Source organism: Erithacus rubecula (assembly GCF_903797595.1).
Source record: "Erithacus rubecula genome assembly, chromosome: 2".
In the NCBI taxonomy this organism is placed as follows: Eukaryota; Metazoa; Chordata; class Aves; order Passeriformes; family Muscicapidae; genus Erithacus; species Erithacus rubecula.
Window position 1 is genome coordinate 64,742,338 of NC_136685.1, and position 15,532 is coordinate 64,757,869.

Consider the following 15,532-nt stretch of genomic DNA (forward strand, 5'->3'; position numbering starts at 1 on the left):
TCAGAGTAGGCAATGAAATGTACCAATATAATTCAAAATCTTATGTGCAATATAATATAATATACTTCTGACTATTTTCTGTAAATTATGTTAAAAGTAGTCCTAAGGTGAAGCTCAGAGTCAGAAGCACTGCAGCCAATGAACTTGCATTGAAGAAACCTACAGAACTCTCGACCAGCTCAGATTTTCCTTTTAAATTCCTTCACCTGAAAGGATGGATACATTGGAATTGAAGAGTTAGCACAACATGCCTTAACATTCAGTTTATTACCAATATCTTCACCCATGTATGAACCAGTATGACCCACCCTCATGACTTCTTATAGCTTCTGTAAAATAACAGAAGCTTGACACCATAAATCAAAGGCTTTCTTGGTTTCAGTAGAGCTATCTTGACTTAAAACTGGCTAAAGATACCAATCTTTAAGTTCAACAGTGTCTCTTGGAAGAAAGCAGTCAGATGGTAACATTTTGATGAGTTATTCCTTTGAAGAATACCATAGAATTGCGGTTTTATTTCCCATAGGTACCACATGAAACAGGGAAGCAGCATTATGGCTAGTTACAAGACTTGTAGTAATATAGGCAATTCTTTCTTTCACGAGTAGCTCCTGTATCAGGAGAGCTGGTAAGACTAGAAAATACCGTGCCAAATCTCTGTTGTGTGTTTTTTCTTTCCTTGAGCAGTTTTGTAATAGTGACTTGCAGAATACATTTTAAAGAGATCTCAAAGTAGAAAGTACAGCAGAAACATTTTGTTTTCTTTGCAGCTGTTTCTGTCATGTAATAAAAAAGAAGAGCCATTCTTAGTACAGCCCTGTTGACCCCTAATAGAAATTTGAGATAGGTGCACAAGATAAAAACACTGAAGTACCTCTAGTATTGCTTGTTTCTCAACACAGCTCTCCTAAAGAGAGGAGATGGGATCACTCTCTGATGTAAACATATAACTTTACACAGAAAAGTAAAGCAAAATTTAATTTGTCCCCACTGTGCACTACAATGGCAAGGACATCTTACAGATTTTTACGAAAATTCCTTCTGTGCACTGTCTGGCACAGCTGGAAGTGTTTTCATGCAGTAGATTAATGTACACAGAATGAAAACCTGCACTTTGCTGAAGCTCACAGTCAGACCATCAGCTTCGGTGATATTAGTAGATTGGGTGTCTGGTTTACACTAATTTTTCCAAAATTTCAGTGAATTTCTTATTACTACTACTATATTGTTTTCACTGCTTAGGGAGTTGATCACTTTTATCTCAAGAAGTTGGTTTGGAAGTCAGTTGGACTTTAATCAAATTCTTATAAAAGAAATTTGATTTCTCTCTGATAGGTGGCAGTATTACATTCACTGCACCCTTTATTTCTCTTTTATTGAAAATTCTATTTATGGACTATATATTTTGACAGCTTTTTTTTAGCTTAGCTAAGAAGTCAGACTTTAATACCACAAGGAAATTCACAAACAGTTGTACACACTTGAGAGAAGTTTAGAAGATGACATCCTTAAACTATAATTAGAAACAGAAGAAATATTTTTAACAGCTCCTCATTTATCAGGAAAATATTATACAAATAGTGTTAGTAAAGTTATTAAAAAACTAGATTATCTAGTTAATAGTTTTGATATGGTTGGTTATCTGCTGATTATGTTTGCTTAGTAGCTATTCTGAGCTTGTCTGAAGTGTAGCTGTGGTACTTGTGGCAAGTTTTTTTTTAATCTCTGGAAACGTAATGTCAGTATAGAGAACAAAGCATGCTAAACTCTAGTATCCCAGTATATATTTTTTCCCTTGTGATGTGTCGTTGTGAAATCATACATCCGGGTGCTGCTGAAGCCTCTGTTCCTTGTACCTGCACGGCTCAGCCTGGCCCCTAGGGGATTCCTGGGACAGCTGCAGCCAGTGCAAGGGGCAGCTCAGTTTCGCTTTCGAAGAGGTAGGAAAAATTCTCTTAATTTGTAGGTAAGTCTTCAAACTAGTCCTGCAGTTATTAATACCACTTTAAATTACTCTTGATTTGTTTTTGACTTCACAATAACATAGGTGCCTCCAGACTCTCCAAGTCTGTCCAGAACTTGAGCCGTGCCAAGGTGACTCTTCAGTTTGGGAATTTTACAGAGCTCTCCCTATATTTATAATTAAGGCATGATCTAGTAGCATTAGCAGCTTGATTTGTTAATTAACAAGAAATTGCAAAAAGACAAACTGCTGCCGATAACCACAAGCAGCTTGCCATGCTGTGGGAAGGGAACAGCTGTGTCATCGTATTTAAAAGAGAGCCTGAGAGGAAGAAACCCGAGACCACCTGGAGCAGGTGAGCAGCCCTGGGGGAGTTGTGTCGATTTATTTAGCTTGGTGCTGGACCCCCCCTGTACCTCAGGTAAGCTATTCCTAGACTGACACCCTCTACATGTGTAGCCTATTTTTCTGAGAAAAAGGATTTTGAATTATGTTTGAATGTTCCTTTCCTCGGTGTTTCTGGTACCACACAGTGAAACAGCAGGTGTGCATCTGTGTTTCAGGAAAGTCTACAGAAACATGGGCCATGCAGGGCCTTGGATAAAATATTTTTAAAGCCAGTAGCTCAACTAAAAGGATGTCTTAAATGAAAGCTTAAAATGAAACAACAAAAAATCTTTTGTCATGAACAGGAAAACTGTAGATGAGATTCTCTGAGAACTGAGTCCAGCTCACAGACTTTGATGGGACTTTCAGCCCAGAAAGAAGAGCAGAAGATAGATGTTTATTTTTCAGGAACAGGCTCCTCAGAGTGCAGTGAGCAGGAGAGGTTATCTCTTAAAATCCAGCAGCACTCCCTCATACCAGGAAAAGAATATTTTGTGGGTTATTTGGGTGAAGTTGCCCTCTCCCTTTCTCAGAGTAGGCAGCTGATGGCAGGTGCCCACAGTGCCCGCTGCTCTTTCAGTATTACTGGCTGCTCTCATGTGTAGTCTCAGGCCAGAAGTTTGGGCTAGATTTGTGCTATTGTTAAATTCTAGCTTTCCAAAAATGGGCATAATTAGTGAGGGCTTTAAAATATCTTAGGTCACTTAAGAGAATGGAAACTTGCAAACTAAAGAGAACAAAGGCCCTACTTAATGCATTCCCTAGTATCTATCTATAAAGGTCTTAAAGTAATTCAGTCTGGAGCACAGGTAGACACAGAGCTTGGTAGCACTCAATTTTTATCAGTCTCATTATTTCACACAAGCTTGGTCATGCAAGGGCTGGTCTGGACTGACATAGCCTCTAGTTTATATAACCACATTGATAATACAAAGATATTTCACACAGGTCAATGACTTAAAGATGCTTTATCAAATTTTGTTCGAATTTTCTTACATTTCAGATATGAAAAAAGAGAGGCTTTGATAAAAAAAAGTCAGATATTTTGCTGGGATGATTCTCTGGAATCAGATCAAATATTGTTTGTGCTTTCTAGAGAAATGGGGGAAGCCAAATAATCTACCATTTCCCTTGCATCCATTACATCTAGCCATTCTAAGTACCCTGTTAATTTCTGTTTCTCATGTAAGTGTTCTTTGTGCTCCATGGAATAAAACTAAAATAGGTTAATCATTAACTAATTACACCAGTAGCAGCTGAATAGTCTCATGTGTTCCCCAGCTGTAAGTAACCTACAGTCTGTTTTTTGCTTTTTTGTAGGTACTGATATATTCCATACTGCTGAGTCTTCCAGCAGCAAATGAAAAATATGTATTTATTCCTCCTTTCCATTTTACCTTTGCTTTTGAAAGTCACTGGCACCAAAGATGCTATATTTGGTCATAATAATTTCACAGAATATCAAGTGGGCAACATGAACCTCATTCTCTCTGTCCCACATGGTGGGTCAATGGAACCTAAAGACATCCCTGATCGAGAGGCTGCCTGTTGGGATGAGAAGACATCCTCTTGTATTTTCTCTCATAACTGTCCTCCTGGAAGTATTCAAAATTCCATGAAATGCAAAGTGTCTACCAACCAAGACAGGTATACTATAGAGGTGGCTCAGGCTCTTGCTGAAGAAATCAACAACATTACTGGTGGCTTTTTCCCACATATCATCATAAACCACCTACAGAGGTTCAAGATGGATGCTAACAGGGACAAGGAAGAAGCCTGCTTTGGAATTCCCCAAGCAGAACAGGCCTGGGAGGACTATATGGGATTTTTGACCACTGCAAAATCACAGATGTCCAGGGGCCTAATTCTGGATATCCACGGACAAGCACATCCTGAAAGGTGGATAGAACTAGGCTACACACTTTCAAAAGCTTCCCTTAACTCAGGTGTCTTTTCTGCATCCAACTCCTCAATTAGCTATCTGGCCAGTCAGCTGGTCAGTGTGTCTTCTGAGACTTTGGTGGCAGGGAACAGAAGTTTGGGTAAATACATTGAAGAACAAAATAAGAGTTATGTTTGTGTGCCTTCTCCATCCAATCCTAGCCCAAATAATGGAAGCTATTACAGTGGTGGGTACATAACAAAGACTTTTGGCTCCCGTAGTTCTGGCACCATTGATGCCATTCAGCTTGAACTGCCTCAGTGGGTGAGGGCAGCTGAAGAGCGTCACAGATTTTGTAAAGCACTGGCAAGGGCTGTAATGAAATTCTGGCAAACTAACTACTGCAGCCAGTACAAGCACAAACTTCTGCCATGCTGAAGGAGGCTGTCTTGTTAAGATATTTTTCCTTAACAAAGCAGTGATCTGGAACAATCAAACAATTCATTCACCTGGAACATTTAATTCTGCAATATAATTGTGGAGGCTGGTAGAAAGAAATCATTGGTTGTTGATGAAAAGGAATGCATCAACACAGAGGAAATCCACAGTTAATAGCAAGAAATCCATTAACACACAGCTTTGTACTAGACCCAGCATTGAAAAGACTGCTTGTAAGACAAGTATCACTTGCCTGTGCTTAATTTCTTTCCAGCCTCATTCTCTGTTTTGAAACACATGATAAACAACTAATCTTCTTCTAATAAATTCTGTGCAATGCCTTAGTGGACTATCTGTTCAAAGAAATTAAATGTCTCTGCTTTTCTTTTGACACTTAAGAAAGACAGTTGGATAATATCACTATATAAAATGTTTGGGACCAGGCCCAGTTTCTATTTGGTGTTCAGAAAGGGTTTGGAAGTAAACAGTAATGCTGAGCAATGACAAGCAGTCTGATCCACTTCGATTTTTTTTAAAATATAATGAATTAGGAAAAAAATATCTACAGCACTGTGATTTTATCACACTTTAAATAGTATAACAGTAAGGTAGTGACTTGGTGGGCGGCTGATAAAGACAGCACACACATGCATTTTTTATGGTTTTCCTTACAGCATGATTCCCTCCTGAGAGCTTGTCCACTGATTTCATTCACCATAGGATTAAACACTTGATTGTTACTGGGAACAGTACTACATTATGGATAGTTTCTGCACTGTGAAGAATATAGTGGCATGAATAGCCATGACTACAAGTCAACTCCTAGAAAATGCAGGCAAATAATAAAAAAAATCAAAGGAGGAAGGGAGCAAGACTGAAAAGGGTACCATTTGAAAATTAAGAACCTATGAAATCCTAGCACTACTAAAGGTCTGGTAAAAAGAAAATATTGAGTACATAGTCAGTTTTGAGGAAGTAAATAGTAATTTAATAAACTGAAGAAAAGTGGGAAATCTGCATCTTGCAACCACAGTAAAATAATTTAAGCCTGACTATTAGTAAAGACAATGCCAAAGAGAAAGTACTACATTACATGTGATAAAACATAACACAGAGAAGCATCAAAATAAATGGGTAAGAATCTCTCTGAACCCAAACTGTGCATTTTTAATATTCTTTGAAGACTAGGCAATTTTCAGGTAACTGAAAGAGATTTTGTGTAGCTTTCAAAATGATACAGGACTCATAATTGCAAAAATGATACCTTTCATATGCTAACTGCTAAATCATGGGTCAGATGATGCGAACACAAGTAATAAATGGCAGATCACACTTCATCTTGGCTAATGTGGTGGACTGACCTGGCAGACACAAAGTGCCTGCCCAGTTTCTTGCTTGTTTCCTTACTTCTGCCAGTGGGATGGGGAAGAGATGTGGAAGAGCAAAAGTGAGAAAATTCTTGGGCGACAATGAAGACAGTTTAATAGGTGAAGTAAAGCTGCATGTGCAAGCAAAGCAAAACAAGGAATTCAAGCACTCCTTATCACCAGCAGGCAGATGTTTGTTTAGCCACTTCCTGGGAAACGGCCTCAGCACACATAATGATTACTTGGGCAGACAAACACTATCATCATGAACATGGCTCCCTTCCCCATCTCATGAGGATGTTACATGGTGTGGAAAATTTCTGGTGAGTTCAGGTCAGCTGACCCAGCTGTGTCTTTTCCCAGCTTACTCACTGGGTGTGGGAACAAACACACCTTGTTGTGCTGGCATTGCTCAGCAATAGCCAAAACACTGGTGTATTATCAACAGTTTCATTTCCTAATCCAGGACACAGCACCATACAGGCTACTATGGACAAAATTGCATTAATCCCTGCCATTACAGCTGATCATATGAATTTTAAATATAGTCCCGCAGGATATTTTGCAGCTAACCTTAAATCCATCATAGCCTTGTAACAAGTTGAAGGCAGGTAAATAATTGCAAGTCATTGTATATTCAGTTTGTAAGAAGAATGAATTTTCAAGAAGACCAGCAGATCAAACACCAGTCAATACCAGTGATATAGAAAACCTGCTATTTCCCCAAAACAATAGGTAATAATATCACTAGTTATATGCATTATCCTAAGTACTCACTAAGGTGAGACTCTTGGCACCATTTGTATGTTTAGACAAAGGATGAAAATATGTTCAGTGCTCTGTGTCATGTTGTGACATTGTTCCGGAATGCTGAAATGCAAGAAAAGGTTGGCGGAATCATGATGGATAATTAATTGAACATGAGCTCAGCAGGCCCTTTTCTGGCTGAGGGGATGAACAAACTCTTTGAAAGTGTAAGCAAGAAATGAACAGGCAAAAACAGCAGGGCATATTAACTCTTTGTTGACTTTATGATTAATCTGGAAGGAAAAAAAAAAGCAGTGTAATATTCAATATTCAGAAGTTCAAACTGGACACATTGAACCAGAGAGGAAATCAGTGGTTTTGACAGAGAGAGTAACTATTAGCAAACATATATTAAATCAAATGGGCTTTTCAATATCTAGTTATAATCATACACTGGCTTTCTTAGAATTTAATTTTTGCATGAAGGATTGGAATAGAAGTTAAGATTTTTTTTCAATATAATCCACTTAATAATGAAATAGATTTACATGTAAAAAGAAAAGAAAAACAGAGAAAAAATAGCAAAATAAATCTGCTAATCCACTTTAATAAAGATGGAAACTATATTGATTTGTCTTTACTCAAGTCTTCAATGGAATCTGGATCCTTTTCTCGTCCCTTGTGACTGGACTTCTCAGCTCTGATCCTTTGAAGACCTTTAAGAAATTTCAAGAACTAATTAACATACTGAGGTGAATAGACCAGATTGATAGCATTTTGTAACAACACAGACAAAACCCATGTTTTTGTGCACGTAGCTTTCAGAAAATGTCTGATTTCATTTTGTTGTAAATCCATTGCAGTGCCATTGGCTTCAGAGTAGTTACAACTCCTCAGATCCCAAGGCACAAGAACCCCTGTATTTTATTTTCTTTTTCAGGAAGAAAGCAAAACACAGATTTCCAAAGTACATGAATGGTCAGAAAAAAAGCATATGTAAAGTAAATACGTAAAAAGTAGCATAACCAACTATTTGAACACTGTGCTCCTGAGTTTTTTCTGACACACAGTAATGCAGCATGTACAAAGATTAGGTCAGATATATTAGAATGCAGAGCTGGAATGCAGAGTATCCTATTAATCTAATTTAACCATCCATTTAGGGACTAACTCTTCTCTAAGTTAGTTCTCTAGGTATCCTCTACAGGAAGGGATCAGCACCTTTGCTAGGGGTGATTCCTCTCATCCTATGGTATTTGGGATAGACTCGCCTGGGAATATTCTGATCTTGCTCCATAGAAGAAAAACCTAGGAAACTTTTCTAGACAGCTTGCAATATATCAGATCATAAATACCCATAAAATAGTACTGTCTTACAATACTCAAATCTTTGGGCAGATGGGAATCTATAGATGTGGGGCTGGTTAAAAGAATCAAGTCTGAGCAAAACATTAATGTCATGAGGTTGAACAGGGGGAGTAGACATCTGCAGTACTCACTTTTCGGCATGCTTGGTTCAATCGGATTCTCAAGCTTCCACCAAAGTTGGAGTTGGATAGGTAGTAATGCAAATCATGGCAGAAAATTAAATTGAGAAGCAGACAATTAACAATTAACAACAGAATGTCAGAGTATGTCACTGTAATAAGGTATACGTGCTAATGGCTTGTGATGTATGAATGCCACCACAAAGGGTAGAAAACACTTGTGCTTACCTTATATATAGGAAGAAACCCAAATATTGCGCCAGTCTCTTTGCCTGGAAACTCACAATTTTCCAAAGACTGGAGCTGAGCAAGGGAAGCCAAAATCAGTGCATTAGTAGCTGAACACAAAAAGTAATGAAGACATTCTTACTACAACTGCAAGAAAAGTTTTATATGCCCATGACTTTTAAGGTTAAAGCCAGGTAAAGATGGAAGAGCTCCACTGATACTCAATTAGAGTAGTAGGAAGTATATGTAATGAAATCTAACTCTCCTGTCTTCTGATTTTGCAGGAACCCTGAAAGAACTATTGCATGCAACCAGGGATTCACTGTTTTTCTACTATTTTCACAAATTCGTCAAGTAAACTTAAGATATTTAGGTTTTCTGTTGAAGCAGAGGAAAATTCTAGGGTTTCTTTTACATGTTTTAAATCAGTTTGTGCTACCTTCTAAACTTAAATTTGAAAATGTGAAAAATGAGAATGAAAACCACAGACTTTTCTCAGATCCCTTTGTTTTTGCATTTTTGTTCTAGCTTATCCATTGAACAAGAAAGGTATGTATGGATAATTTTTAAATGAGAAATACAATTTTATTTTCTATACATTGCACAGAACATTAGTTTGTTATATACATTAGCTACCTTTTCAGGAGCCAGAGCTTTGAAAAATTTGAAGCCATGAGTTGCTTCCTCATGTCCAGCCTTTTCTAAATCTGAAGGTGATCTGGTCAGTGACTTCCACCTATATGTAGAAGACAGAAAAAATCTGAAGTTCCTATCAAGATGACAGTTATGAACACAATATTCTTATAAGGCTCCAAAATGAAAATATTTTCATCTAGGCTCCAAAATAAAATTATTTTGAAGTATAAATTATTTCATATATCTTCAAAATATAATTTATATTAGGACCTTCATAGGTGTCATGGAGAGCTTCACTTATGCTTTATTAATCCAGGTATGGCTGTCACCTGTAGAAGGCAGGAAATCTTAATATAAACACCATTTGCAAGAGTCATGTACTTACTCACTGTCTGATAATGGCCTATCAGCAATTCTTTAAGTTCTGACTAGAACACTTGATGTGACTTTCATAACAGAGGAGTCCTCTGCTCATATGTCTGGTTTCCAAATTTAGCCATGAGAAGAAATTATCTAGAGTGCAGATTAACAGTTGCCTTTACACTCAGAAAAATAAGTCAGGTCACACAAGCTAAGCAACTACAGGGAGAAGCTGAGACCATTCTTGAACACAGTTCTATCTATCTGCTGACATTTTTCAGTAGATCTCCTGAGATGCTTGTTTGATCTGTAAGTACCTACACTGCTCAGATGGGTTTGTGCCTTTTCAAGCACATGCACATTTGGGGAATATTTTGCAGTTTTCTCCTGGAGAGGCTGGCTGGTCATGGCTTGGCTGAGTGCAGTGTTTGCTGGGCAAAAAATGACTGGATGGCCAGGCTCAGAGAGTGGTCATGAATGGCGTTAAATCCAGCTGGCATCCAGTCACAAGTGGTGTTCTGCTTACTGATGGGCCAGTTCTGTTTAATATCTTTATTGATGATCTGGAAGTGGAGATTGAGTGGACCCTCAGTAAGTTGGCAGAACACAACAAGTTGGATGGGAATGCTGATCTGCTGGACAGTGGGAAACCTCTGCAGAGGGACCAGGATAGGCTGGACCAATGGGATTAGGCCAGTGGTATGGAATTCAACAAGGCCAGGTGCCAGGTCCTGCCCTTGGGTCACAACAACCCCTGACAGTGCTATAGGCTGGGGGCAGAGTGGCTGGGAAGCTGCCTCATGGACAAGGGCCTGAAGGTGCTGGTTGACAGTGGCTGAACATGAGCCAGGGTGTGCCCAGGTGGCCAAGAAGGACAATGGCACATAGTCACTAGCTCAGCTGGGTAGAGCATGGTGTTCCTAATGCTAAAGTTGTGGGCTTGATCTCTGTATAGGTTATTCACTTAAGAACAGGACTTGATGATCCTTGTGGATCCCTTCCAACTCAGTATATTCTGGGATATTCAATCTGTGATACAAAAATAGTGTGTCCAGCAGGACTATGGGCGATTGTTCCCCTGTATCAGCACTGGTAAGGGCACAATGCAAATGCTGTGTCCAGTTCTGGGCCCCTCAATTCAGGAAGGGTGTTGAGGTGCTGGAGTGTGTCCAGGGAAATGGCAACAGAACTGGTAAGGAATTGAGGGGATAAATCCTATGAGGAGCAGATGGGAGAGCTGGAGTTGTTTAGACAAGAGAAAAGGAGGCTCAGGGGAGACCTTATTGATCTCTACAACTGCCTGAAAGGAGGCTGTAGCCAGATGGGGGTCGGCCTCTTCTCCCAGATGACAACAGGACAAGAGCAAATGGCCTCAAGTTCCACCATGGAAGGTTTAGATTAGATATTAGGAAACATTTTTTTGCAGAAGGGTAGTCAGGCATGGGCACAGGTTGCCCAGAGAGGTGGTGGAGTCACTGCTCCTGAAAGTGTTCAAAAGGCATCTGGATGCAGCACTTGAGGGTTATGGTTTAGAAGTGAATATGGTGATCCTTGGTTAATGGTTGGACTTGATGGTCTTAGAAATATTTTCCAACATTAATGGTTCTATGATTCCATGAATATATATCTGTTAATACTTACAACGATTTGTTATAGTGATTTGCTAATTGACATCCTAAAATGTTATCTTAGTGATGAATATCATATGAGTTATCCAATAAGTGAATTATACTAGCATCACAAAGATAAGTGACTTGACAAGACAATTGTCTGCATCCTGCAAAGAACAAAGCCTAGCATCCATAAGTAACACAGCCTTTAGGATGATGGTTAGCTAGCTCTCCATTACAATATTTGGCACAGTTAACCCAAAGCAACCAAGGCACTCTTGAGGTGACAGCACACAAAGTTTGTAGAATGATAAGACTGAAACTTTCTATTGCATGGAGTGTGGCTGCTTTTTTTTCCTCAGCTCTCTACACAGTTAGGCATTTCTCATTTTCTTGCTCTTTGTCTGTTTAGTTAATGTGTTTAAATGTATGATAACCATTCTCCTATACTGAAATATTTGAAGAACCCTCAAAAAGCAGTCAGAGTTTGACACAGGCATGTAATTTATGGAAAGTTTCTTTCAGGTTGGCTGACTCGATAGCATCTTTGGTTCCAGAGGTTTCAAACTGGCTGCTAACTATTCTGAGGAACTACAGGATTCCTTCAAACAGTCAAACACTTGTCTGTATTGATGAGTTACTGTTCTGACAGCAGTGACACTACTCATATTAATGAGAACTCCATGGAATAATAATTATTAGCAGGATACCAAATTAAATGGGGTAACAGTAAAGCATCTTAGAGATTTTCCCTTGTCCCAAACTGCTTTGGTTGAAAGGCAGCCTAAGAATGGACATGTCATATGAAACCTTGCACTAAACAGTGCAGGACTTTTTAAGCCCTGAATAATTTTTCCCCTATTTGGATTACTTTCTTACTTAAGACACTGCATGCATTGCCTTTGAATATGCCCTCTTCAATATTTCTGTTCACTTGGTCAATCTGCTAATTAGTGAACCAGAGAGTTCCAGGACTAGAAATATGTACTTAAACTTAAACTAAAGAGCCAAGGCTCTCTGACTTGACTTGTAACTAACCCATATCCCTTAAAACCTCTACATAGAAGAACAGTTCAACACTGCTATTGAACACACTTTTACATCAGTTTCAGAATACCATGATCTGTGAATCTGCTACCCATGTGTGTGAATGCATTCATAACATCCCAGCAAACTTAACATGACCATTTCCTAAACAGAAAGATTGAATTTGTTTTATTCTTCTAGAAGGATTTGTGTTTTGCTTGAAACTATTCACATTAAGCTTTTTCAGTAAATTTTTGGAGATCCAGAAATACAGCAACTTTAGGAATTTTAAAGGTAACAGGCTGCTAACCTGAATTGTATATATAATATACCACCTCTAATTAGGCTAAAAGCTGGGACAAGTATCTAGTCATCACTATTACTGAGTTCAAACCTTGAATGTCGTCTAATCCTGAATGTCACCAAGTCATAAAATTGAAAAGATTCATCCATACTGGGTCAATAACCATCTTTAGAAAGATTTTTCTGAATAACACAGTAATTCTGATTTTTTTCTGGCCTTTAGATGAAAGGTATTTTTAAAGTATATTTTCATAACTGATGCCCCAATCATACAAGTATGTAAATGTATGAGATCTTACTTGTCTCTGTCCAGTACGAGAGGATATTTAACCTTCTTTTCCTTTTTTTTGCTCTCCTCTTTAATTATAGCTGGAAAAGCACTAACATCAGAAGGCAAAATCAACCGACTGGTATCTGATAATTCAAACTTCCTGGTTTGTCCAAAGTAACCAAAATAGTATCCAGTCATGGCATGCCAAAGCCTACAGACATAGTAGAAGCAGTGAGAAAGGACAGAAAAGAAAAATGGATATTTTTAGAACTGGAGCATAATGTGTGAGATAATATCTGTGTACATTATCAAATTCTGCAGCACTGTTTTAGAGTTCAGTGTGCTAGCCATAAAAAACTTAATGAGATTGTTTTTATAATTTAAATAATCTGAGAGTGAAAAAAAAATTCAGAAGGTTGTTTTAAAAAACAGAAAGAAAACCATTTCATGCTTATATTTATGGAAATGAAGAGTAAATGTACCAAAATCCTGAATTGTTCCTGTAGTAAAGTGCTGCTACCAAAGCAGGATCTGCACAATTTTTTTTTATTTTATACTTCCAGAAAACCAAAAGAAACCCCTTCAAATGTACTTGTTAGCCAAGAAGTTGCCTATGAAGTATCTTTAAGCTTCCATGGTCTAATTGCATACACATTGATTAAATGCCATGCTTAGGTTCCATGTCAATTTAACAAGTATTGAAAGCTAAAATAGGATTAGAACATGAGGTAATTTTTACAATCATGTACCTATTACCTATGTGTTCAAAGTAAAACAAGGGCTGAAAGAAAATGACAGTCTGCAAAAGATCTGACTTCCAGAGAAGTGTTACATTAAAACCAACTCTTTTGGGTGCAGAACAGAAAATGCACCCAGAGTTTTACTTTATTTAAGTTCTAGTCTGTACAGAAGTGCAGCAAGAAAAGGAACTTTGAAGATAGCTCAACTGATTTGTCATAGCAGTAAGAAGTGTAAGTAATTTTATACCTGACTGAACCATCAATGGATGCTGTCACTATCACATTTTTCTCCTCTTCTATAAATAATTCAACCACTTTAGTAGCATGTGCCCTCCTGCAGAGCTCCTCCTTTATCTCCTGAGGGGAAAAAAGCAACATAACCACATTTGAGGCAGTTCTGTACCTCATCATGGTTGCTAGCTTAGTGGAATTATTAGCATGCCTTTCTGAAAATTAGAAGAGATGAAAAATAATCAATCCCTCCATGAAACAGCCTGCAAATGGCATATGGTAGAAAAACCACCCAGGAGACAAGGATAAATTTATTCTTAATATACCTTCTTTGGACACAATGAAATAATATTAACACCATTCTACTTAGTTTTTCTATTTTTTTTTCATATCATCAAGTTATTATTTCAATCACAAAACATGATCTTTATACACAGAAAACATTTTCATCCCTGTAGAACTCTGCATTTTTTTTTTTTCTATTTGTCTGGGTATACTGCTCAAGTTAAGAAGATCTGAAAGATAATTCCTCACATTTTTTTTATTTCGTGGATCTTCTAAGAATGAGGCCATGTTCCAGCGAATAATATATCCCACTGTTTAAGAAAGGAGAAAGCAAAACATCAGTAAGCTACACCTTCCCTTGTTGCTGCCATTTACTCCTAGTAGACACTGGGCAGAATGAAGCAGAGAACACAGGACAGTTAGTTTACAGTGAATATAACTATCTTATTGTCAAGCTCAGAGTAAAAATAATGGACTGTTCATTAATATGCAAAGAGACACATATGCTAGTTTTGAACAATGTGTCATTAACTAGATAGGTCTGAAATGGAAGTAAGGTAAAGCTTTTTCTTTAAATTATGAAAGTGAAAAGCAAGAGTCATCTTGTCAAGACAGTTGTCTATTGCCCAGCTGAGGTATGAGAGTTTCCTGGAGATTACACTGGTTTTCAATCCTGGTAAAATGGACAAAGTTTAATGGTGTACATAATGAATCCTTAATGTTTTACAACCTTTTAGTGCATACATGTGAACCTAGAATCAAAGAACCACTTTCCTTACCACCCACACCTGCTCGGTTTCCTGCCTATGCTCCCTCTTTCCTAATGAAGTTGCCTCTTCTCATTTCTACTACAAGACAGAGTAATTTTGTGTAAATGCAACTTTCAAAACCAGTCATATCTGATTTCTAGGACAGTACATTTGCAAGCAAGGGAGGAGGCAGGCAGAGAAGCTGACTTTATAACAATGAAAAATCTGTAGTAGGGAAAGGAAATTGGTAGCAGCACTGCAGATAAGAGTGTGGAAATCATGAAAAGCAAATACACAGTGACACATACACAAAAAGGCAAAGGGAGAGTATCAAATGAATAGGTAGTAGGGCGGACACTTTTCCACAATTAATTGAAATCCTGTTCAGTGCATGTTGCCTTTCTGAACTCGTTTACTCATTTGAATCAGAGAGGAGTGGAAACTCCTTATCATTTTCAGTATAAAAGTCAAATTATTGCTCAATTTTAAAACAAAAGGGGAAAAATCCCTCGTTCCATTCAATATCTGACCACATAAGAGCAGGAAGCTGGCAATATGTGTTTTAAAAGAAAAATGACACATTGTGACAGACACAGAAATGGAAAATTGCCAGGGTGATTCCAAGGATTTGAAGAAGAATCAGACAGCAGATAAACTTTTGAAAATTCTGCCAAAGGAAAGCCAGAGGTCATGTGAAATTAAAAGTCGAGTAATGAGCTGCTAGCATAGAAAAGAGCTTTTCCTATATAGCTGTGCTATTGCTGTGCACTCTATTGGAATCACAGCTCTTGGTACAGCCCAAGTTGCAACTTCTTATTTAGT

The 15,532-nt window shown here is 38.0% G+C and overlaps 1 protein-coding gene and 1 long non-coding RNA gene across 6 annotated transcripts in view; one reads left to right on the forward strand and one right to left on the reverse strand.

Annotated features, from left to right (window-relative positions):
* Positions 1-1,568: 1,568 nt before the first annotated feature.
* LOC306816941 lies at positions 1,569-5,866 on the forward strand. 2 transcript variants are annotated; one of them, XR_013777816.1, is made up of 3 exons: positions 1,569-1,940; positions 2,048-2,318; positions 3,671-5,866. It is a non-coding gene; the product is annotated as an uncharacterized lncRNA (long non-coding RNA). The 2 variants fall into 2 exon arrangements; XR_013777817.1 differs by lacking the exon at positions 1,569-1,940 and having other exon boundaries at positions 1,951-2,318.
* A 449-nt stretch (positions 5,867-6,315) lies between these two features.
* The window catches only part of WDR64 (WD repeat domain 64), a 67,038-nt gene continuing 57,821 nt past the window's right edge, over positions 6,316-15,532 (reverse strand). For 3 of the 4 annotated variants that reach the window (XM_079333387.1, XM_079333385.1, XM_079333386.1), the window contains 6 exons: positions 14,211-14,272; positions 13,693-13,802; positions 12,734-12,916; positions 9,136-9,235; positions 8,500-8,574; positions 6,316-8,317 (listed from right to left, as the gene is read on the reverse strand). In XM_079333387.1, coding sequence (XP_079189513.1) covers positions 8,093-8,317; positions 8,500-8,574; positions 9,136-9,235; positions 12,734-12,916; positions 13,693-13,802; positions 14,211-14,272 — 755 coding nt within the window. In that variant the 3' untranslated portion in view covers positions 6,316-8,092. The remainder of the gene's footprint in view (positions 8,318-8,499; positions 8,575-9,135; positions 9,236-12,733; positions 12,917-13,692; positions 13,803-14,210; positions 14,273-15,532) is intronic. The other variant, XM_079333388.1, reaches the window with a different exon arrangement.